This window comes from Condylostylus longicornis, unplaced genomic scaffold (genome assembly GCF_029603195.1).
Source record: "Condylostylus longicornis isolate FDR11 unplaced genomic scaffold, ASM2960319v2 ptg000018l, whole genome shotgun sequence".
NCBI classification, from domain to species: Eukaryota; Metazoa; Arthropoda; class Insecta; order Diptera; family Dolichopodidae; genus Condylostylus; species Condylostylus longicornis.
Window position 1 is genome coordinate 10,513,089 of NW_026577987.1, and position 27,052 is coordinate 10,540,140.

A 27,052-nucleotide genomic window follows, 5' to 3' on the forward strand; every position below is an offset into this window, starting at 1 on the left:
TGTTTCTTTTTCTTTTTTTTTTTGTGTGTGTTTTAATTTAAAATTTTTGTTTCAGGAACCCAATTTAGGGAAAAAATATTAAAAAAAAAGTAAAAATAAAATTTTCTTTGAAATTAAAGCGAAGTTCGGTGAGTTGGGGTGGATTTGACATTTTTACAAAGTAGGTTTAAAAAAAAAAATGTTTGAATTCAGAAAAGATAAAAAAAAGCAGATTTTTATTTTGTTTGTGTGGCTTTCTTATTTTAAATGTTGGTGTAAAATAAAATAAAAGAAAATATTATTTACATGTATGTTCTTCTGTACATATGTGTGTATGTATAAATTAATATCATTATATAATTAGGGAAATAGGTATATATTATATACGATAGAAAGAGTTTATATTGCGCAAAAAAAAAACATAAATTTTTTTTTCTGAATTTTCAAGAAAACATAAAGAAAAAACGAAAAAAAAAAAATTAAAGATAAAATAAATGCGATAAATGAGCGCACAGCACATTTTTTTCTCAAATCTTGATATTATTTGAATGTTTATATGTATATATAATATATTATATATGTGTGTATATATAATATAATAGGAAAGATTAATAAGGACATAAAAAGTAGCGTAAAAAACATAAGGAGTTAAGCTGCATTTAAGCATTTTATTTTAACTTTTATTTTTTTTTTTTTATTGTTTTCAACACATGAGATTTTCACAAAAAATATTTTAGGATTTCAAAAAATAAAAAAAATTTCTTTTAATTTTTGTTTTTTCTTCTGAATTTTTATGTTATTTAATATTATTAAAAATTTTCGAATAATTTACCTATTATTTGAAAATTACCTATGCTTATTTAAATTACCTAGATATTATGTTCTTTAATTTTCTTTCATTGCAGAAGAGAGATTTTTTCCCATAAAATGTTTGCAGTCACAAAGATAATTTATGTTTGAATTGATATTTTGGCTTCCCCATAGACATATTAACTTTTTACCAATTATATTGTATTTATATATATACATTTTAGCTTAATATATAAATTTTAATATATATACTTTTAATATATATTTATTTTTTTCTTTTAAAATTTGGCGATGTTTCAATATATCAGTTTTTTGTTTTTTCTTTAAAATACACGAATGAATGTAACTTTCGTAAAATTTTAATATTTTAATATTTTTTTGATTATAATATTTTGGTGTTATTTTTTTTTATATACATCTCATTTTTTTCATTTTGTTTTTCAAATAATTTCTAATTTGGTCTATTTTTTTTTTTAGTCAAATATTATTTTACATAATATAATATGTATATAATAAATTTTCAATTTATATATATAGAATAATGCACTTAATTTATTAATAAATAAAATACATTTTTTTGATTAAATTTGTAAATTATAATAAAAACATAAAAAATAAAATATAAAAATTAAGATATAAAACTAAAAGCAATAATTAATAATTATTTTTTAAAAATTTATTTATTTAATAATTTAATAAAAAATATTAATTGTGATTATTTTTTTTTTTGTTTTCTTGTTGCTTTTATAAATGAAAAATATATAAAAGAAACAATTTTTTAAAAATTATTTAAAATAGATTAAAATAGAAATTGTGTGTATATTTACATTAAAAATTCTTTTAAATACAAAAAAAAAATTAAAAACACAAAGCGTTAATAATAAAAAAATAAAATCTTTTTTTAGTGTTTATTGAATTTTTTGTTTATAAAAATCAAAATAGATTTGAAAATTAATTTGGGTCGAATTTTCGATTATAAACAAACGCTTATGATTAAATATTTCTATTTTTAAAGATGATTATGTAATAAATAAATTAATTGCAATTTGAGGGTTGTTCAATATAAATTTTTTGTATAAATTTCGGTATGACATACTGATTAAAAATAAATCACTTATATATAATTTACAAATTAAATTTCTTAAATAACATTCGGTGAACCACCAAGGAAATATAGAATCTTTCAGGTAATTATTGAATAAAACTTGTTATTTCCGAACTATTATTTTATAGTTTTTAAGATAAAATCGTGTTTGCTTATAAGAAATAATTTCTACAATTATTTCAAATATCTTTAATTGTATAATATAATAATATTAAACTTATTAAAGAAATCAATAAAAAATATTTTTCTAATTTTACAAAATGTGTCATACTTTGACAATTAATATTTTAATTTCGAGAGTAAGAGAATATTAGAGAGCATCTACGTGCAATTTTTTGATTACAATGTGTCAAATTTCTGATGCTACACTACCAAAATTTATTGTAGAATCGAATTAAATATAATATATTATTTTAATTTTATAATTTATTAATTTTCATGTAATATATAAATATGATATAAATTATAAGATAACGCTACGCAAATACAATTCTTTGTCGTAATGAAAATTTGCGTATACCGCAACTCTAACAACCCAAATTATTTTTTAAAAATCTTGTGTCATTAATATGAAAAAAAGAATTAAATATTCTCAAATACTTTCAATAACATTATATTGATTTTTATATACAAAAAAAAAAATCTAATTTTACTCGTAGTTATAACAATAAACATAAAAAACAATTAAAATAATATTTATTTTGCTATATATTTATACATACATACATATATATAAATAAATTTTTTAATTTTTTCTAAATGCCATTTTTCTTGATTTTAGTTGAACTTTTTAAGAAATACAATATAATGTTTGTATGTCTGAAATTTATAAAATATATTGACAAAAAAATATTTTGTCATTAAGTTTTATTCAAATACTATAAATTTTTTCATAATTGAGTTAAGAAATTAAAGATTTTAAAATGATTTTTTATGTATGAAAGGATGTTTTAATTGATGACATATTTGGCAACAAATATATAAAAATTTTACTATAATCGATTACTATAATCGATTTTCTATTATATTTTTCATTCATGTTCAAAATATCATTTTAATTATTGGAATTTTTCTTGACAATTCAAATTATTTTTTATATCATTTTTAAATATTGAAATAATTAAACTTTAAGAATTTATTGCAGATTTTAATAAATATAATATAGTATATAATCACTTTAAGTGTATATATGCATAATTAATTTAGAGAAAAAATTTTCTATTGTGAATATGCAATATTGATTGTCAATTTACTATAATGACATCTAAATGTCATAATTAATATATACAAATTAAAAGACTTAAAAAGAAATTTCTTATTCTTATTGTAAGACTGCCTTATTTATGACATTAATTAATATAGTTGTATGTGTTATGGTGTCTTACATTAATTAATATTGTTCTATCTTATATTAATTTCTTAATAAAGAAATAATTATTAGTTAATGGCAATAGTCGATCAGTTAATGGCAATTCAATTAAGTTCATAATTTTGATTGTATTTATTTTGAAGAATTTTAGATCCAACGTAACTTATTAAAGTATACGAATACTAAATAATTAAATATATTTAATATGCCATTTGATATTACGTTTAAAAGATTCTTTCGATTAGTAGCTTAAACGAATTAGTTCTAATTTCTCGTATATAATTAAAGTTATTAATATTTATATTTATGTATGTATATAAGCTTTGAAAAAATACTTGAAATATTAAAAAAAAAATTTACTTTTATCAAACATTTTCAATTTGTTTTTATTTCTTGTATTATTGTAGATATATAGCACATATATATAAAAATTGAAAAGAAGCCGGTGTACATTTAGATTTTAATTAATTTAAAAGTTTATAAAATGCAAAATATTATATATTATATTTATATATACATACATGTATATATATTAAATATGCAATTGAACACAAAAGATTTTTTATTGTGTTCACCATGAACTTGAAAAAATGTTATGTTCTTTAATAATTTTAAATGAGAGTAATCAGATTTGTACATTGTAGATATACTGGATAGCACAGGACAGATGTATATTTAAAATTTGCATTAGGTATAGAGGTACCGAAACTTTTGTAATAGTAAAATCTTATGCCAATACAAAACGAAGAATATTAACATTAATAATGAAAATTCAAAATAATTGCTTTAGTTTCATGTTAACAAAATTATTCTAATAATTCTCATTAATTTTAATATAGAGAATTACGATTTACTTTTTAGAACAGATTACAGTAGCGCGTGTTAAAAAAAAATTGTTAACATTTTTAAGAATTACATTGTTTATTAATAATAATATACATGTATGTATGAAATATTTAAAATAATTTGGATCGTTTATTTTTAAAGTGTTCTAAGTTCAAATTGAAATTATTGCAAATTAAATATTGCAATTTTTTTGCGACGATTAAAATAATTCAAAAATCTAGTTGATTAATAATATATTTTATGCATATTTATTTTTTGCCTACAACCCAATCATTTCCAATTCCAAGTATATTTAAGAAAATAAAAAAATTCGAAATTGTATGTAGATTGACTTAGATCATTTTCAAATTATAAACGATTTTTTTTTTGTTTTATTATTTTTTTTTTGTTTTTTGTTTAAGAATTTTATTAATATTTTTTAATATTTCTTTGGTTAATAAAAACTATTTTAATATTTTTGAATACAAAACTTAATGCTTGTCTAATACATTTTAACAGTGTTGCGTTTTTATTTTTAATGCAAAGTAACAATTCTATAAATAAACCTTAAATGTAAATTAATTGAAAGCTTTTGTTTTTTTTTTTTGAGTATTTTAAGAAACAATTATATAATAAATTAGAAAAGCTGGAACATTGCAAAACAAAAATAAAATTTCAATTTTTTCTTGAATTATAAAAGTTTTTTGATTTTTTTTAATTTATATTAATAATTATAAATTTAATTAAATTTTAATTTTTGGAGCATAATTTTTTTTTATTATTTTTCTTTTTTGTACTTAATATAAATAAATGCGAAAAAATATTTATAGAATTTAATCGAAGCAAACCAATTTGTATGTGAATTCACAGTATTTGTTTTTTAGTTTTTTTTTTTTGTAGTTTTTTGTAAGCACTTTTTTTCATTATTGTAAAACGAGCAAAACAAAATTATTTTATTGAAATTCCTTTGTTTTTAATTTAAAATTAGTGTGAACTAAAAAAAAAGCTGCAAAAATATTACAAAATTGTTTAGTAGAAAAAAAAAGAAAATTGTAGCGTATAAAGAAAAGAAGGATCATTTCATTTTTTTTTTTTGTATTTCAAACCTAATTTTTCACTATGTAATTTTTCAATTTTGTTTTTCAAAAAAAGAATTTTTTTTTTTTAAATTGAATATAATTTCCATTTTACATAATAATAATTATTATGAATTTACAAAAAAAAAAAAAAATATCAAATAAATCGAATCAATTGTATTTTTTGATCTCTTAAATCTCGTAACATGAGTCCAGAGATATTAGATCCAGCCGATTGAGAAAAAAAAATTTTTTAAAATGTCCTTCCCAAATCATTTTTGCGGTTTAAATGCAATATTTTGTTTATTAATTTTTATTTTGTATAATTTTAAAATATAATATTAATAATGTAAAGAAAAAAAATAACATACACGACTTAGATATATAAATATATATGTTATATAATATATATAAATACTTAAATATATATTTATATAAAAATATAAAACATAATAATTAAGAGTAGTTTATTTTTTTTAAATAATATAAAAAAAATTAATACAATTCAAAATAAAATATTTTATAAGAATAAATAAAGAAATTATTGTTATAATATAAGTATTGTAAGTATAACATAAAAAAAAATGTTAAACAATCAACAAAAAATAAAAGTAATAATAACATTTTTTTTTGTTATGTTATAAAATTCACATATTTTTCATAATTATGGTATATATGAGATTATCAGTTATATATAATTTAATTATATCATATTTATGTATATAAATTTTAAAGAGAATAAACAAATAAAGAATTATTAAAAAAAAACGAAAATTATCATTTAACAAATAGGTAAATAAATACAAAAAAAAAATAAAATAAATTAAACACAGAAAACTATTTTATTTATTTTCCGTTTTATAATTAAATAAAAAAGAAAAATAAATGATTTTCAGAAGTAAATAACAACTATATTATAAAATGTTGTCGATTTTCAAAGGAATGTTGTGTTCACCAACATTTCCAAGAAATTACAAAAAAAAAAAAATTTAACAAAACATAACAAAGTTCGAGTTGTTTTTTGTTTTTTAACTTACCTCTAATCTATCAGATCTAGGTATTTTTTGTTGCGCAACAGGAACTGCTTGTGGTACAACTGGGGTTAATTGTGATGCAACTGACGGATCTGGTCCTAATAATGTAGGCACTAAATGTCCAGGTCCAAAATATGGACTATATGTGCTGGCTGGTATACCGGTTAAATAGGGATTTGTTGCCTTTGTAATATGAAAAAAGAAATGAATTTTATTGAAGAAATTAAAAATATTGTATTTGTAATATCATGCCAATATGTACTCGTATATAAAAACACCTATACCCATATATCCTTATCAAATTGTAATTATTTAAATATTCTATTTATTTTTTATTTCGTTTGTTATAATTTTCATTTATTTGAATTATTAATGATACAAAAATTAAATATAACGATTTGATTCTCATATTTTAAATAAATTTCTCATCGAGACTCGAAAAATATAAAAAAATTATAACAAAAATTTTATAAATAAAAATATAAGCTATGCAGAAAGAGAAAATGCAAGCAACTTTAAATTTTATAAAAAGAGCAGTTGCTCAGCATTCCTATTACATTTTCTCTTAACTATCTTGTAGAAAATTCTAATGCTCTTGCGAAAATGATCTAATTTAAAACAAATGAAATTAAACTCAAAAAGTCTACGTAATCACTTCAAATAAATAATAAATTTTGAAATATGTGTGGCTATTTATTAAAATAAATTCAAAATTTAATTTGAATGACTGCCTGGAAATTACAATTATAAAATTATATACATATATATTAATTACCGTTCTCGTTTACAAAATTAATAATGAAAGCAAAATTTAATGATAATTAATTTGAAAAACATAATTGTTATGTGAAATTACAAAATTTTAAATTTTCTTTGAAAAATTTAAATAATTCTCAAAATTATTTTATGCCTTTATGCTTTTTCGTTCATTATATTATGTACTTTACAATTAATTAATTATGTGTAATCATTAATTATCAGTAATTTACGTTCATTTTATGTATAAAATAAACACTATGCATATAAGAGAAAGTAATTAAAAAAATTACTTCTTAATTAACTCATTATAGATAATTCAATTTGAAAATGTTTGTCAATTTTAATGTATATATATACTAGTATATATAGTTTAATATATATGTTACGATGTAGTGTAATACATAAATTGGAGAAGTGTTACCTTCATTAACTTAACAATGTAAATAAAAGTATAGTTGAAACAATCAAATTAGTGAAAATTTGTTGATTTTTAATATGAATATATGAAAATTGTTTACATTGTGAAATTTTTTAAAGTTTTAAATTTTCAAATTTATTTATTTGGTGGGTCTGCTTTTTCGTTGCTTTATTAAATTTGGTAGACTACTTTATAAGATTTTAAGTGGCTACTTTATAAAATTGTAAAAGACAATTATTTTCCATGAAGTGCTTTCAAAAAAAATTTTGTCGAGTATTAATTAATGTTAATTAAGAACTTAAGCAAGTAATTGTAAAAATATTTTCTAAATTAAGTTGATAGTTTTCTTGAATCTTCACTTTTTAAAATATTCTAAAATAAAGAAACTTTCGAAAAAATCACTACTTGTGTCTACAATTCGAACTAGTTCAAAAACCATCCTTTATTTGTGCCCCTTACCTGTACTATATTCATACTTTATTACACAAGACTTTCTTAAAGAAAAGGAAGACTTAAATTTTCATTTAAACGATAACTATTCATATAATTTTATATAAAATTTCCATATTAAAAAATACTCTAATACATTCTTAAAATTCCAAAATCATTGTAAATTTTTTCATTTATATAATTATATATCTATATGTTTATACTTACAACCGTTGGAACTTGTCCAGGTATAACTTGTTGCCCAGGGGCAATTCCCATTTGTTGCATAATTGCATTTTTCAAGGCAAGATGGTTTCTTCCATTTATTAGTAACTGATCCTTTAAATGTTGTGGGGGATGAAAATATTTGCATGGCGGTTTATCACGATTGCAACGACCCTGTAATATAAAAGAGCAAAATTAATAACATTAATTATTAAATTTAATATTGAAAAAGTATATTTTAATTGATTAAAAATAATAGATAAAAATTTCAAAACTTTTGTAAACTCTTAATTTTATGTAACTAACTGGTGTTTCATTTACATTATTTATAAAATTATGCATTATAGTAAAAATTATGAAAAATAAAATGCACTAAGTAAACACTTCTGAAATATTTAAGAATGCTTATAATATTAAATAACGTCAAATATATTTTACATAAGGATTCATTTTCTTATTATGTACGAGCTAAAGAGATTTTCAATATTAATACCAATAAATAAGTTTTACAAAAAAGGGTGGTCTACTTATGTATATATATTTTTTTAAGAACTTTTTCCAAAACTTCTCAATCACGAAAATATTCTCACAAAGAAATGTCTTTAAGATTATTATTATTAACAAAGTTATGAACAAAAATAAAAAGCAGCAACACATTTATCTTCTTAAAATACGTCGGACAAAACAATTCATAAGGGACAAAAATAGTCATTATTTAACTGTCATCTCATGTTACTAAATTGAAAAAAATGTTAAAATTTTTAACTCAAATTTTTTAAAATGCATTTGAGTCGAAAAAGATATACATACTTACTAAATATAGAACAAGACCGATTATCCGCGGCGAAATTCACGTATTTAAATGAGACTGTCTGTAGAATCAATCGAAATTATTGTCGTAAATTTCACCGCCGGCGGTAAATGATTACTGAATTCGTATTTTAAAGCTGGCGTTTTTTTTTTTTGAAATTATCTGTTTTTATATGTGTGTGACGTTATATGAAAAATACTGTACAATTGATTTTGCCGTTCCGCTGTTGTGCTGGATTAATAACAGAAATCGTCCGCCGTTGTTCTTCAACGCTTTGTTTGGAATCTACCTTTATAGCATAACTGAGTATGTCATAATTTATCAAATCAATCACAAATGAACCACCCTAGGTTATATTCAAATAATAATATTATATTTCCATTAAAAAGAGAAAAAAAATATTATGAATAATTTTCTAATTTACTTAAAAAAAAAGAAAAGTTTTTTTTCTATGCACAAAATCCACACTTTTTTTTTATCCATTTCATGGTTATATTTCTGCCGCTTTATACTCATTTTGCTGTTTTATGTAAGACGCATATTTAAACGACCATGGAATTAGTGCAATTGCTACATACGTATATACGTATGTATTTAAATATAAAAAAAAATAAGTGGATTATGTTACTTTTTCCCAATATTAATGTAAAAAACTAGAGAGCGAAAAACAAAAATAATGAAAAATGAAAGAGAAAGACAAAACAAAAAGACTCTTATGCTATTATTATCGCAAAATGTACACAACCGTTAACATTATAAAGAATAACCTATAAAAGAAAAAGAGAAACAAAAGTAAAATGTGACCCATCTGTTCTACGCTTACATAAAAGTAATATTTTGTCATTTAAAAATTTTGTATATGTATAACATGACTTGAATTCCCCTTTCCTTCGTCTAATTTTCTTAGATTTCAAACTTACACATACACAACCTTTTGGGCACATTGTTATTTTTATTCTTACAATTTTCAGTTTTTTTTTTGCTTCATTTTCATATTCAACAATATTTTTCCATTCCCCCAGCTTTTATTTATTTAAGTATATACATACGTTACGCATATAGTCGTCGTATACGTACGGATGGCTTTTGTAGTAAAATATGGAAATTTTGTAAAGTATTCATTTACTTTGTTATTTTAAAAAAAAAATCTTTTAACCCCCTCTACCCCAAAAACTTTCTTATAATACCGTACATACATGCATACTTTTTCATTTAATAAAAAAAAATAGACACACGCGTTATAGAATTTTGACAGCAACGAAAGAAAAACAAGGAAAAGTTAAAATAAACACTAAATTCTAAATCGAATCGATTTTTACTACATGGCGGATAATCGAACCAAGTAAAAACAACATTATTTTAAAATATGATATCCTAAAAGAAAATGTGTTAAATATGTGATCCGCATACGTTATTAATGTGATCAAATTCATGGAATATTAGAACGTATGTTGGTACGCACATAAATTTGTTTATACTACATATAAATACATATATACGTTCTAGTATATTTCTAATATATTTTTAAATTCAATCATTTTGCTTCAATAATTGTCCATTCGTTTGTCACAATCAAAATTTTGTAATAACGCATTTCTTTACTCATTGTGCGGAAATGAATATTGCTTACTTTGGTATATTAGTTTGAATACACATCATCTGAATATAAAGTGTTAATCGGCGATTTTTTAAGGGTGTAGTTTTAAAATTTAAAGAAAAATATAGAGAAATTGCAAATTCAAAAGAAATTTTGATATAAACCAATAAATCCTTTTCAGTTCATATATGTATACGTATGCAATGTTATGTAAACGTTGATGATATATTCACAGGATTCATTTTCTAAACACTTTTTATATATTTCATAATTTGAATAAAATAAAAAATAAAACAAATAAAATAAGAAATCTTAACACTCTCGGAACTAGAAGCTTTCTGGAATCAATTTAATTCTTATATAAGATAAGGAAAATGATTTACCGGATTCCGAAAAAATCGATAAAATTGTTGGTAGGTCAGAGAGTTTCTTTATAATTATGTTTAAAAATTGTACTAATCAGAAGAATCACATATTTTGTTATTTTAAGAATATTTATGAATTCATGGGAAAGCAAGATTTTCGGGTTTATCACACAGAAAAATCTTAAAAAATAAAATACAAGCTACAATATTCAACCGTATGTGTATGTATAAAAAAAACACTTATCTCAAAGAATAGTGCTTGAAAGAAATTTGTCTTGACTGACTAGTTTTCCAATATTCAACAATTTTTGTCTTGAATTAAAAAGTAATCCTTACAAAAAAAACGCAACAAATTCACTTAAAAATATTTATGTAAATTAAGGTGATCATCACATGGGACTCCTCGTTTATTATTCACACTAAAAATATAATTAGTTAAAAAAAATTTAAGGCGTTTTAATGTTTGGAAAATTTCAAAAATGCCTACTTATATATATTTAAATTGAGTGTCCCTTCATAAGGTCAAATAAAAGGTTTATGTAGTTAACAACCAAAAAATTATTTATAATTTCTTATAATTGATTTCTACCTTGATTTCTACCCTGTGAAAAAAGAAATTAACGAACGCCGCCGGCAAAACTAATCATTACAAAATATAAAAATTAAAACCAGCAAGAAATTTCATGAATTGAGTAAGAATAAAGCTTAAACAAGAAAAAAAATGCTACTGACCACGTCCAATAAATGATGAAGATCGTCAATAGTTCTATTGTTTATTACAATATTTGAACCCCTTTGTAAAAATTTAATAACTTAAATATCCTGAATATTAAACTTCCTGATTTTTGTTGATATTTTTTTAATGAAAGGCCGTACAAAATATGCTAATTTTCATGACAAAAAATATACCTATGCATGACTCTTGTACATATACATAATTTTTTATATAATAGTGTTATATAACAACATAGAATTTAGACCTTTTATTTTGAATATGTGACATTAAAAAGGGATAGACTTGTGTAAGACACAGTGGCGTTAATTTTATTGCGTGTCCTGTTTAGGGATATCTTTCTATATTAAAAATAATCTGCAAATAAAAGGAAAGGTCACCATTTAATAAAAATGCTTGGGTCAATTAAATATATGTGTGTTACATACAAGGCAGAGAGACGTAGAAAAATAAACATAATTTTGTAGAGGAATAATTTATTTTTACAAAATATTGGATTGAATACAATACACAATTTTTGGAATTTGATATTTGCTGCATAATGTAAAAGAATAACAGTAGATTTGTCACTAAATCTACATATTATACATTTCAAAAAGGAAAAGAACTCTATTCCTGTTAGATTGAGTTGATCGTTTCAAATCTGCTAAACATCCACTCGATTAAATGGTTCTAAAAATTGCATGAAAGTAGCCCTACGACCCTATTCCTAAATTCGTTGTCATCAAATGTCAACACCTTAACTATAATAGTTTTTAAGATCAATCCAAATTTCTTTTAAAACTTACAGCAACTCTCTCAGTTAGATGAAATTATAGTGTTCTGCTATTTATTTTTACAAAGAACGGACTTTTCCTGCCGAAACGAACAACTATAATTCGTACGGATGCAAAACTAGAATATTATTAATTTAGAATTAACATCTTTTGAGATCTTTGAAGTTTTGCAATAGAAATTAAAATAATATTTAAATACACAACTAATTTTTAAGCTTCTTTTTGAATTAATGGGAAAATATTCAAGACATTGGAAATGAAGGAAATGAGGCAAACGTCTTTAATGCCAATAATTGGGCTAATTGAACACAAAAAAAATTTATTTTAAAAAGTTTTTTCAATTTTAAATTAAATCAAAAATCTCATATTTAATACAAAATTAACAACAATCGTCACTGAATTTAAATTTTATATATAAGAATTTATAATAATATTTAATAATAAACAAAAATCATAATAATGTAAGTGCACTTCATGAAAAATAAATATAACAAATATATATATATATATAATCTTCTTACATAAGTGTAGTACAATCAGAAAAGGGTCAAAAAAATATCAAGACACCTGGCCAAATATATCATGCAAATATACTTGGTCTCTTTAGATTTTTCTATATATGTATATACAAATATGTAGACATAAATAACATAAGAGGATATGCTTTGATGCTTTACTTGGTTGAAGATAAAGAAAAAGAAAAAATAATTTTAAGATTTAAAAAGGGAAAAAGTAAGTGGGCATTATAAATTTAAAGATTTTGTATTTTTATATTTATCGTATTAAATTTAATTTAGTTAATTTCAATTGAACTATTAAAACTGCTTTATTTCAGCTAGGTAGATATGTGGAATTCATGAATTAAGCATGGTCTTTTCATCAGAACTGAAATTGAAACCAAAACAGAAGTATTTATAACATTAATCGAATATAGTATTATTTAGTTTAAAACTAGAATATACGAAAATTGGAGATCTACCAAAAAAACGGGTTCATCCATGTGAGGAGAGTATTAATACACGTATACAAATAAATTTCCAAAATTTCAATTATTGCCTATAATAAGGAGAAACCATAAAATTTCATAGTTATTTGTAAATAAGTAATTTAAAATTTTTAATAATTTGAAATATTTTTAAAAACCAAAATTATATATAGACACCAATGTACATATATGTATATGTAAATATGCATGCCAATGAATTTTTGTAATACTTATTCAAATGCCAATTTTTAATTAATTTTAAAATAGAAAATGCGAAACTCTATGTCATATAGTTTCTTGCAAACTATGATATTTTGGGGTGCTTTTTTCGACAAAATTGTACTTAATTTTTCAATTTGAAATTTTTTACTTTTTGAAACTTTTATATAAATAAATAGAAAATTTCCAAATTTTGTTATTCATAGCTAATCATTTGACTAGCTAATCATATGAATAATTAAAACTTATAGGTACGAGATGGCTAGAAATAATAAAGAAATTTTTTTAGATAAAGAAAATTTTGTGTCCAGGATTTTTTTTAAATGTTTAATTAATATGAACTTTAGGATACGTTAAGGAATTCAAATACTAAAATTTGACACTCTTAATGATTCTCAATATTAATTTCTGAAATCTCTAATATAATTATAGGTGATTTATTTGTTTAAATGTGAATGATCAACCCTATATAAGGAGAACTAAATTTCAAAAGCCCTATAAAAATAAATGGTGAAATTCTTTAACCTTAAGCAGCTCATAATGAGATTATTATTTTGTATTGTTGCGAAATAAGTGAGGTTTTGAAAATTTCCTGTTAATATGTGAAAATTTCCAAATTTTGATTGTCACTCTAAAACAAAATTAACATGATCTACAGGCTGTCATTTTTAGTTTCAGCAAAATTCTTTATACTGCTTTATACTTTTTCTGCATTATCATAATACTTTCTTAGAATAATGAACACACCAAGTTATTAAATGAAACTATTTACACTTTAAACACAAATTTTTCCATCCTACCTTTTCGAAATTATTTTTAACATAAGCTTTAATTGTAAATCTTATACTGATATTTTTGCTAGCATTGTATTGCACAAAATATACAATTTTAAGCGTAACATAATTATGTACTTAACAATTGTTATAAAAGAAAATAAATGAATATGTTCTCGCAATTTTAATAATTAATTTAAAAATATAATTTATATGAATTTTATGAGAGAATGAGTTCATTTTGCAAAAATATTTATATACATAACATTTACTTATTATTTACTTACTTATTTTTGTTATTCAATTACTTTTATAAAAAGAGAGCATAAAAAAAAAACCTTGTGAAAAATTTTAGTATTTTTTGATTGCAACGCATTAAAAATAATTGTTTCGTTTTTTTTTTAATAATAATAATGAGGAAATTTATAGTTGATTGAAAAATTTATGGTTGATATATCAATTATAGGATAATGAGAATAAGTGATTGTTTTTATAAAATATTCGAAATTTGTTTATTAAAATAATGAGTAGTGTATATAGAAGTAAAATTTAACAAATTTAAATGTTAAAGTTGTTTTATTAAATAAAATTTATCACAAAAAAATATTCTAAGGATAATTGCTTTCTTGACGGTTCAATATTACTTCCCAGAATGTCTAAAAAGTTGCAGTTGAAAAGTAAAAATTTACTGATTAAAATTTATTGACCTATGCTGAAAGATTTGAGAACCAATATTTATTTTCTATTAAATAGGTGTAATAGGTGGAAGGGGTCATACAATCAATCGATTTTTGGGTCGCGGTGCATAGTTACTCCATGTAATGTAATCTAATCAACTGTTATAGGTAGATTGTTTTAATTAACAGATGACTATAACTATTTGGATTTTAAAACAAAAAAATTATTGCATAAAAATGAAAATTTTGTCAGTACATAGTTAAAAATTTTTTTTAAAGAATAACGAAGTCTTCTGAAAGAACTGTGACGTATTCTTTAACTGAAACAAAACATTAAATTTAAAGTAAAAATTGGTTGCATTGAACTGCTTCTACTTTAAGATAGAATCAGTTTAAGTGAACCAATCTAGATTCCATGGAATCTGAACTAGGTATTTATTGAAATTATTGGTCGTTTATGATATTTTTATAAATATCTAGCTCTTGAGAACAATTTCAAATTGAATCCACAATATTTTAATACCATACAAAACACAAAAAATAATTTGAATCATACGAGTATGAAATTACAATTTGTTCGTCTTTTTTTTTTTTTTTTTTGAAAAAAAATCAAAAACAAAATTAAATGAAAATTTATTTATAATCGCAACAAATAATTATTATTATAATAAATGAAGTGTTTATATTTGCGTAAAATATTTATTTTTAAATTCATTTTGAGGATTAAATTTAATTAGATTTTCCAATACAGAAAGCACAATAACACAACAAAAAATGTTTAATATTACAAATTACAATTTTTAAAATTAATTAATTTTTTTTCTATTTTTATAATTCTTAACCTTAGATATTTTTTTTTTTATAATTTATTTATTATGTATGAGAGAAATTTTTAAAATAAAATCTTTAAAATTGAATAATTTTCAACATTTTATAATCAGAAAACAATTTTTTTAATATTAAAAGTTAATAATTTATTTTTATATTCTTTAAGAAAATCAGGATTAACCCAAATAATAATAGCAATAATAATAAGAAAAATATAACAGAAACAATAAGGACCTAAGAGAAACAATTAGAGAAATTAAAAAAAAAATGTTGTTCGGCTTTTTACCTTAATGGCTCAACTCAATTTTTTTGTTTTCTTGATTTTTAATGAAAAATAACCTTAGAAAAATAAAAATGAATAAAAAATAAATCAAAAAAAACTGAAAATTAAATGTGGATACAAGAAAATTCTTCTACTAGTTTCTTTATTTTTCAATTTTATAAGAAGAATACAGCCATTTTATTTGAATACGGCAAAGGAAGAACCAAAACAAAAAAGAGCCAAAAAAAACAGAAAATTTATAAAAGAAATAAGACGAGCAGATGTTTGAAAAAATTTTTTTTATTTTAAAATTCAGAAAAAAATTTAAATAAAAATATTCAAGAGAATTTTGAGAATACAAAACAAATTTTTATATACGAAAGTAAAAAAACGAATCCTTGCTGTATCAAAAAACTTTGAATTTCTATTTTTTTTTTACTTCTCATCGGTTATTATTATTATTTTTTTGTTATTGTTTTTAAAATTAAGAAAATATAGGTAAGGGATTCTAAAAATCTATAGATAATTTATATATATATATACAAAATCCTGTATAATATTCTGCAAATATATACATATATTATGTATTTACATACATATAGAATTGTGCCTATAATAGTTAGGCACAATGATATATATTGTGTTGTTTATTTGTTATATATGTATGTATATAAGATTATACTTATATAAAAATTACTTTTATATAAGGTGAAATTTTTGATTAGAAGTTTTTCTTTTTACAAAAAAAAAATTTTTTTTTTTATAAATTTTAAATTATTTGTGTATTTCTTTCTTTTGTCATTTTCATTCAACATATGGAGAGTTTTTCTTTCTCCTTTAAATATTTTCTCTCATAAGGAACGTAATAGAAGATCATATGTGTGTGTGTGTGTGTGGATAGGTATAGAAAGATTATGTGTAGAAATAAAATATTTAAAATAAAATTTAAATATTTTTTTTTGAAAATTTCTTTTATAATAAATTTAGATGTCGATTAAAGAGAACAAGTTTTATGGGATCGTTACGAAATATAAATATGCATATGTATGTACATTACACATTAAAGAAATTTTCAAATTCAATTTTTTTTGTTAAAAAATAAAGGAATTTTTAATGAATAAAATTTTTTTTTTTTGCTTAAATTTTGTTATATCACTTATATCAAATTAAAATTTGAAATTATCAAAAATTGTTTTGGTACTTAAGGTAGGGTCCAACGTATTTATGTATATATTTTTAATTAAATTCTGGGTGGGTACATAAATTATTTTTGGCATTTTTGATAAGTTATAATATTTGTACGTGAAATAAAAAATTTGAAATTGTTATACAATTAAAATCAGATTCAATATGAGTTGTTTTATAACTGATTTTTTTTTCATTGATGAAGTTTTCATTTGGCTTTTAATACAGCTGCAGTCAGTCATACATAAATTTCTCTTGTAAATTTGATTCAAATTACGAATTTCCAGTTTCGTTTTAAAATTAAAGTCTAATTCTTAGTGTAAGCATTTTATGGGTATTTGCATATTTACATAATTTGAATAGTAAAAGTAATTCTAATTTTGGATATCATATTAGGAATTTAAATTTAAAATTCAACCAAAAATATTATAATTTCGTGTTTACTCAAAAATGTTTTCAAAACAAAGCGTTCGTAACAATTGCAAAGCAAAAGTACTTCATAACAGTTGCTTAAATATTACAATGCTAAAATTTATTTAGCTGACCTTAAATTTATTAGTAAACGGATTTCATTTAGATTGTTTTTCCATCCAACATAATCTAAGCAACAAAAATATTGACTATTAACTATATTAAATAACAAAAAATGAAAATTTAAAAAAAAAAATTTGTAATTTTCTCCTGATAAAATAAAAATTTGAAATTTGGACTTAATAAAAATTTGAAATTTGTATAATAAATTTGTTGAGTTTAAGTGCAATGTACAATATTTTAATCTTTTAAAATTCTTTTATTCCTGATTCAATACTTAGTTTTCTAATAAAAAATATATATATATTGTTCAAGCTAATTCAATTAAAAAAATTAATTTAGCAATTTATGAAATATTTTTAGATTTTATAAGGAAATTTTAATATGTAAGAATTTTAAATTTAGATTTTTAAAGTAAAAATATAAAATTTTATATAAGGTTAATTATAGAAATAGCAACTTTTATTAATATATACACAAATACCTATTTATATATAAACATATAGACATTATTTATTATACGCTCATAATAGTTATACAAATATGTATGTAGTTTATATACACAAATATAATATAATAATTTTTTGAAATTTCCAAAATTATTATGGAAAATTGACGTGAATTTATTATTGTTCATATAAATTTTTTTTTTAGATACGCAATAATTTTAGAAATTTATAGTTATGACGGCAATATGAAGTGTATATAAACACTTGAAATAAAGCCGTTCAAAGAATGCTCTTAAAAAACTTTTTTAATATCTTATGAAACTTTTTTTTTACTATACATTTTAGTTTTTGTTTCTCAAAATGGTTTAAATACCATATTTTTACATACTTATTATATGAATTTTTAATTTAAAGATGCTTATTAATTAATTATTGCAATTAACGTAATATTATGGTTATTCAAAATAGTATTTCGAAATTTTTTTGTGGCGTAAATATATTTAATTCAACATTCCTGAATATTTGTCGGTTTCTCTTTTCTTTGGTTCCAACAATTTGGGAGTGTGAATTGACATATTCATTAATTATTGATTATAATTAGTAATTATACTGGAAAATTTCCTTATATATAATTTGACTCTCTGCTAATTTTTAATTGTAAACCGCTATATAAAAGTTGGAAGAGAAATAGATCAGATTCAAATATCAAACTTGAAAAGAATTCATATTAAAAGGTAACCGGGCTTAGTTTCATAAAAACAAATGAAACTTTTTTAAAAATTTTACATTTTTTCCGACTTTCATATCTAATCCAATAGAATTCATTTTCAATAGAATAAATCACCAACACTGTTATATTTACTCTTCAATGTACTAAATCAATATAGGCAAATGATTCGACTACCATATAGCTGAAATATTTCTTCAAAACACTTTTTCATTCTCGAACAGAATTTTATGAAATCTTCACATATAAACTCTTAATTTCTGCATATTTCAAAATTTTAATTTCTTTACCATACCAAAATCAATTAATTGACCTACTATATAAGAGAAGATCATTAATTCAAACATCAAAGTTTAATATTCATAAATTAAATATCAAACAGAACTACGTAGAAAAGTTTTTCCTCTATATTAGCTTCCTACAATTTGCTTTTACCCATTTAATCACATTTATATACACATTCACATCTAAGCTGATAAAAATACAAAGTACATGCTATGATTTCTTGCAGTATATTAGTACAAATAAAATAGTACATTTTGCATCCTTAAAAATGTGTTTTTGTAAAAAAAAAAAAACTAAAACATTTTTTATTAAATTGATAAGCATAGTCCTTAATTAATGTAATTAGTCAAGTCGTTTTGTTATCAAAAAAAAACAAAAATTAGTTTTCGGGGCAAGCAAATTAAAAATTTTAAGTTGTTTTGATTTAAACTATATGTATATATATATGTATACATATATGTATGTGTAGTGTGGAAATTATAAAGTGATGCTAATATAACTAGATATGCAAATGTACATATAATGATGCTTCTCAACATCTGTACATTTTAACATTTTACATCTCCCCAATTATAACTTTTTCTCTTTTCCTCTTTTTTTTTTTTTAACATTTTTGTTAGAAAATTGTTTAAAATGAGGAAATCCTGATTTTTTGGCTTTTTGTTTTTTTTTTTAGAGAAAAATAAATTTCTCAAAGAAAAATTAGTAATAAGTATGAAAAGTTTCATCTAAATAAAATTCAAATGAGCTCGTTTTACTTCATTTAAAACTGTGGGAATTTTTATATTTTTATTATTTGAAAAAAACAAAAAACTTGTTTTCTTTCTTCTCTTATGAAATGAAATGAACAGGAAGGAAGGCAAGGCAAGACAAGGCAAGGCAGCAGAGAATGTGGTGAAGAGAAATAGAGTGAGAGAAGAAAAGAGAAAAATGGAATTATATTTAAGGGCGAAATGTTATAGAAAATTACAGAACTTGTTTTTTTTTTCTGCCTTCTATTTTTCATTATTGCTTACTTCTTGTAAGAGATTGTAAATACACACACACACACACTTGTAGAAATAATTTTTTTATCCTTTTGATAAATCAAAAACAATTTTATTATTTATACAAAAATTTTCATCTGGCGCATACAAAATTTTTTGATCGTTTTTATTAAAATAATATTTAAAAATTTAAATTTTATATGTATAATGTTTACCGAGCACAAGGATCTTTAAAATATGAACATAAAATACATAATAGGGTATAAAAAGAAAAGGTTCAAGGTGTATAAAACAAAAAAAAAAATAAAAAGAAAATGTAAATTTTTAATATTGTAACTAGTATAACTGGTAATTTGAAATTGTCAGAGGTCATTTATAATGACTTCATTGCTGTAACTAATGTTGATTTCAAAAAAGTAGAAATAAAATTCGTTGTTATTATGCAAGAAAGAATTAAGAATTCCTTAACATCAAACATATGTCCATAATAACGTATAACATGAATTGCATTATAAATATAGAAGAATATTAGAAAGGGAATCATATTAAATATAATCAAGGATATAAAGTTCATTTTTATATATTTTATTTTCTAATTTTCCCAAGTTTTGATTCCTTGTATTTTTATTGTTGTTTTTCGTATATAAGGTCCGAAATAAGAAACGAGTTATTTTAAATTATCCTTTTTTTGTTTTCTAAAACTAGATACTGAAATTATGTCAATTTTTTATGTTATACGTAAACACATAAACACATTTCATATTTATTCTCTTTAAATGTCTTATATCCTTTAGCAATAATGTTATACTTGAACTCAGTCGCGTGTCCCGTTTGAGTATATTTTTTTTTTTTTATAAAATTTAATGATACTATGACATTTTGTTTTGTTGTTTTTTTTTTTGGTAAGATCAAAATGTCCCATATTTTGATATGGCGCATGTTAATGTTATTTTTCTTTTGGCATACAAACTGTGATAGTTATATAATATAACAAAAACAAAAAAAAAGTGAAAAGAAGTGGCAAAATAAATATTACACATCATTTATTGAAACAAGAAAATAAACAAGTCATAACGATTTATAAAAATTAATAGAGAAAAAAAAAGGGTCCCATATTGGAATTTATTTGTATACATACAAACAATAAATACAATCCCATTTATCGGGACTTCAAAAGTGAAAGAAGAGAAACGAAAACAGCACAGTTTTGAATTTACAACAATATAAAAATAACAACCACAGATAAAAAATAGTAAAAAAAAAGAGAAATTCAAAATGAATGAAAAAAAGATGAGAAAAGTCATAAAAGGATAACAATGATGGCATTCAATTTTTTTTTTGTTTTGTTTTGTTCTTTTACTCATTTGTTTTTTTAACTTTTGTTTGTACGTCAGTATAATTCATTTATTGTTCCTTATCCATAACGGTTTTTAAGTGTTAACTTTTCGGGTATAACAAATACAATAACAACAAAAACAACACCAGAATAAAATTGAAGCAAATAAAAAGACAATAATAAGAAAAACCAAAAAAAAAATTAAGAAGAAGAAACAAACAAAATATTTTTTTTTTTTGTGTTAAAGGCGTTAAAAGGTCATGTTATACAAATAAAATAGGTAAATACTACTTATGTAAGTCATATACACATTCACATACATAGAGACGGAGTGGCGTATATTCATCAAAAAGGGTTTTTAAAGAATCATACCATAAAAGAGTAAATTTCTTTCCCGTTATCATCTCGCCTTTTTAAAAGACAAAAAAAAATAACAAAAATACTTATTCTTAAATGGGATGGGTGCTTAAAAATTACAATAGAATTGTTATTTAATTTAAAGGTTACGGTGGTAAAAATAAAAGTTGCCATCAATTTCACTTCTTGTGGTAAATAAGAAAGAAATTTTCTTTCAATTTTTAAAAAAAAAATATAAAAGTTTTTTTTTTTATTGTTCTGTGTATAAAAATGAAGCCAAAAATAAAAAAAAAAATAGGACGTAAATAGGAAAACGGAATAACGACTTTGTTAAATTAAGGGATGATGATGATCACACTTTTAAATTGATAAGAAGAAGAGGAGAATATGAAAGAAATACAGGAATAAGTAAATTGATGTTTGTATTTGAATAATAAAATTTTATTAATACATAGGTGTAAAAATAAGAAGGTGAAATAATTAAAGAGGAAATTAAAGTTAATTTTCAAAATATTTTTAATATCCTGAACAGTTTTATTATTTGAGCTAAAACAAAACGTTAATATTTTATTAATTAATTAAACCAAAATTAAAATTTAATTAGGTTATTATGTAAATTAGATATAATAATGCTTGAGTCATGTTTCGAGGTTGCGTAAATTTTAAAACCTTCTTTTAAACAAGAATATTGATGATTTGACCTAAATTAAATGTGCTCATTAAACACAATTAAAAGTCGTGTGTAGAAAGTAAAATTTAAAAACTTGAACTCTTATCAACTAATTAATTCGGACTGATGAATATATATGATGAATAGTTGGGAGTGTTATACACCATTAAGACAAAATTACTGTTAGACTAGATAAATAATTAAATTAAATTATTCTTATGAAAAATTATTCTTATTATAAAATTCAACATGATTTTTAAATTAAAAAACTTTTAATAAGCCAAGTAAATGAGTAGATAATTAGCACATATTTTTCACACTGAGATGATAAAATGGAAATTATTCATTATACCAAGAATTAGTTAGTAATTGGATTTAAAACAAATCTATAAACTGATAATTCTTAATAAAATTATAATTTTAATTTAATTAATTGGCAATAGCCTAACCATCCACAAGATTTTTGATGATTGTCACAAAATTTCAAGTATCAAAGCCAAAAAGTATAAAGTACACAATATTCAAGTCATGAAAAGTGAAGACAGAAGTAAGAAAAGGTTTTAAATTTTTTAAGGAACTATATGATTCTTTAATAAATTATTTATTACATATTGTATAATTATTTCTGTAAAATAATTAGCTGGACCAGATAAAATTCAAAATGGTTTTATAATAATTCTTTGACCTTTATAGGTCAATATAAAAACTTTTAATTAAATAAAAAAATAAATTTAATAAACATATTGAATTCATAATTTATAATTTCTGAATTAAATTAATAATCTGAGCCTAATATTAAAGTTTAATAAGGATAATCACAAATAAAAGCTTCCCTAGCCGAATTATAAATAACTATTATGCTGTTGTCTTTTTACAGAAACTCATTATCCTTTCGACTTGCCTTATTTTTCCAATAATGCATAAGAATGTGTGCATAAGAAATATTATATTAAATTTTAACATCTATTGCATATTTAAATCCATTTTTTAAATTTCTCAATAGTTTCTAGAGTTTTAAACAAATTTTAAATAAGACTTTAAAAAAAAATGTTCTAATTTTACTGTTCTTAACTTTTTATATTTAGACTATTGCTAATACATTCTACGTATACTATTAATAAAAAACATGTGCTATATACAAAGCGTCATGTAGTCTCTAAAATTTTGGCACATTTCTAAACTTATACTTATATATGTGTGCAATAATAATAAATTATGCAGATGTTTAAATACTTACACATATTTTAATTTAGAATAAGTTTAAATTATATTGATCGAATTGCAGATTTTTTTCACCCTTAGTATTTTAAATAATTTTGTGTATAAATGGGCCAGTATCTTATATTTATTATTGCTAATTACAATTATATATTTTATGTCAAAGAAGCTATTATAAATACAGAAATTTTAAGAAATTAATTTGTGAGATCTCATTCATATGAAGAGAAGGTTTCAATTTTAAATTTGGCCTAAAGTTGATCTTGAGCGATTAATATAAGAATGTTTTCAACAATATTATTATTCCATAATGTTTTAAGATTTCAACGTTCCCTTGACTCTTTTAGCTTATAAAATATTGAAGAATTTTTACGCAAAATTAGAAATAATTTTTTGGGATACTTACTTAATATATAAGAAAACAATTAAATGAATAAAATATTTAAATAAATGGTTATAACTGAAAAATAAATAAAATTTATTACGATAAAGTTATTATTATTATTTGATCAAATATAAAATCTCAACTAACTATACACAAATTATTATTTCTGATTTCACCTATTTGTTCAACTATTAAGTATACACAAATTAAGTTACATACACACTCATAATGTGCATAATTCTAATTATATACATATGTATACCGTATGCATGTATGTATGAATGCATATATTCAATTTTTAGTAATAAAATTGTATTTTTTCAAATTTATTTAATTAAAAAAGTGAAAAATATGCAAATTATGTATGAGGACAGTTTAGAAATCAATAAGTATAAGTCACTTTTCAATCAAAAATTAGTTGCTAATTGTAAGTAAAGAATGTTTTATTGTTACAAGTAGGTTTTTATGTATTTGACAAAAGTGGCAAGTTCATATATTTTAGAAATAAAAAATTGCCGTGATTTTGCTAAAAAGAAAAATTATTTTTCATAATTTCGCACCTTGAGAATAATACCGCAACATATCAAAAAATTGTTAATATTTCTCTATATTTGACTCCAAATCATGTAACGATACGTCAAAAATTACAGCTTTTATTTAAAATTTTCTTATATTTAAAAGTTCAGTTTTCGGACGACTTGTTTTAGAGTGTGTTTTTTGTTAAGCTCAATATTTTGTGATGTCATCAAAATTGAGAAAAGATTTCAATTTAATACGACGACATATTGAAATAGTATACGGTTTCCTTAAATCAGTTGCAGAAACATTTCGATTTATACCAATTTTATGAAAATATTTATTTTTTTTTTATTTTCAAATACAAAATTTTAAAAGCAATGCTAGTATTAGACAAAATGTTTCGATCTTTAATTTCTCGTATAAAAATAGCGTAAACTTCGAATGCAATTTAGACTCGAAACTGTAAATTTAGAGATGTAGAGAAGCGGTATTATTCTCAAGAAGCAATCTGAAAAAATAATTTTAAATTTTTACATTTAATTACAATGAATTTCAATGAATTGCAGAGAAATTTTTTTTAAAAACAAAACTTTTGCTGTTTTTAAATTTATTTCAAAACTTGTAATTTGGTGATTTGCACTGATTGATTTCTCCAATATATGTATACGATATGGAAGCCCTCAATATAAAGAAATTAATTTATGAGATCTCATTATTAAAAATATTTTTAAAAATACATTTATGAAATCATATAATAAAATAATTTTCAAGTAAATCAAAATAATATGGTGAAAAATATAAACAACCATTTTGAAAAATTAAAAACATTTTTTTTTGCTGAGGAAATTAAATAATTCGTAATCAATATTTTCCTAATCGAATTATAATACATTTTTAGTGTTGAACTCACCGCCATATTTTTTTGTTTGGATTTTGTTTTTCCGATTTTTTGTTTTCCAATTCTCTTTTTATATTTATTTTTTATGGTTTGTTTTTTATTTGTATGTGAAAATTTTTAACAAATAATTTTCTATTTTAAATTTAATTTTTATATGTTTGTATTTGTGTGTGTTTTATTTAATGTTTTCTTTTTTTTTTTACTTGTTATTTGTTTTTGTTATAATGCTCGTTTTTTTTTTCTTTTTTTTATAATTTAAATCCAATTAGTCAATTTCATTGCACATCTAAGAAAATAAATTACTTTAATTATCACTTGTTAAGGTCATTATTCATTAATCAACCCCTATAAGTAACTGTATATAACCAACTATATATTACATGTGTGTTTGTATGTATATAATATAAGCATATTGTAAGCATGTATATTTGCTATTAAATTTTGAAAAAAAAATTTTTTTATTGTTTTTTATTTTTATTATTTAATTTTAAATTTTTATTTTTTTTTTTATTTTTATTTTAGTTTTTAATGTTTTTTAAACCTAAAAAATAAAAAATGCACAATCAATAAAAATAAAAACCAAGGCACTGGTTTTTTTGTTTTACAAATTAGAATAAACCAAAAACTCATTCACAACACACTTAACATTTCTAAAATGAAAAAAAGAAAAGACCAAAAATTCAAACAATTAAATAAAATTACAAAAAAAAAAATAGAAAAAAAAATTAATAAAAAAAACTCTTTTATCACTCCAAGATATTGGGAAAAAAATTTTGATTTTTTATTTTTTTTTTGTTTAATCTTAAAAACAATTTGCAAAAATTTCAATATAAAAAAAATAAATAAAAAAAAACAAACACCAAACACTATTCGAATTTGAACTGACTGAGAGAACATTTAAAGAATTTTAATTTCAGTTCAGTAAAGTTCATATTAAGTATGTAAAAAACACTGAAAATAAAATAATAAAATTAAGAGAACACAAGGCAGAAGAAAATTTTACAAAGAAAATTCACAAAAAAAAAACACGAAATAACAACGAAATAAGAAAAACAAAGAAAATAAAGAAAAAAAAAACAACAAATACAAATACTGAACTCATTATTAGAGGAAAAACTCTGTTTTAAAACGTCATTGGAGCACGCGTCGTTTGTTTTTTAATTTTCTTTTTATTAAATTTATATGAATATACTGTACGTATGTTACTATATATATACATACATGTGTATATTACACTCATGTATGCATATGCATATACGAGTATGCAATGAATATACATAAATTTGTACATGTATAAAATTTTACAAAAAAAAAAAAAAAACAAAAAAAAACAGAAACCGAAACCACTAAGGAAAAACAAAAAAAAAAATTAATTTTTATTTTTTCTTTTTTTTTAAGAAATTCAAAAAGCACATGTTTCCTCTCAACTCAATTACAATATATATTTTTAT

At 21.4% G+C, this 27,052-nt stretch overlaps 1 protein-coding gene across 6 annotated transcripts in view; it reads right to left on the minus strand.

The window, feature by feature from the left end:
- LOC129606396 (GATA zinc finger domain-containing protein 14-like) overlaps positions 1-25,620 on the minus strand; it is an 85,792-nt gene extending 60,172 nt beyond the window's left edge. For all 6 annotated transcript variants that reach the window (XM_055516708.1, XM_055516712.1, XM_055516710.1 and 3 more), the window contains exons 1-3: positions 25,614-25,620; positions 8,033-8,203; positions 6,202-6,381 (exon numbers count right to left, since the gene is read on the minus strand). In XM_055516708.1, coding sequence (XP_055372683.1) covers positions 6,202-6,381; positions 8,033-8,203; positions 25,614-25,619 — 357 coding nt within the window. In that variant the 5' untranslated portion in view covers position 25,620. The remainder of the gene's footprint in view (positions 1-6,201; positions 6,382-8,032; positions 8,204-25,613) is intronic.
- Positions 25,621-27,052: the final 1,432 nt, after the last annotated feature.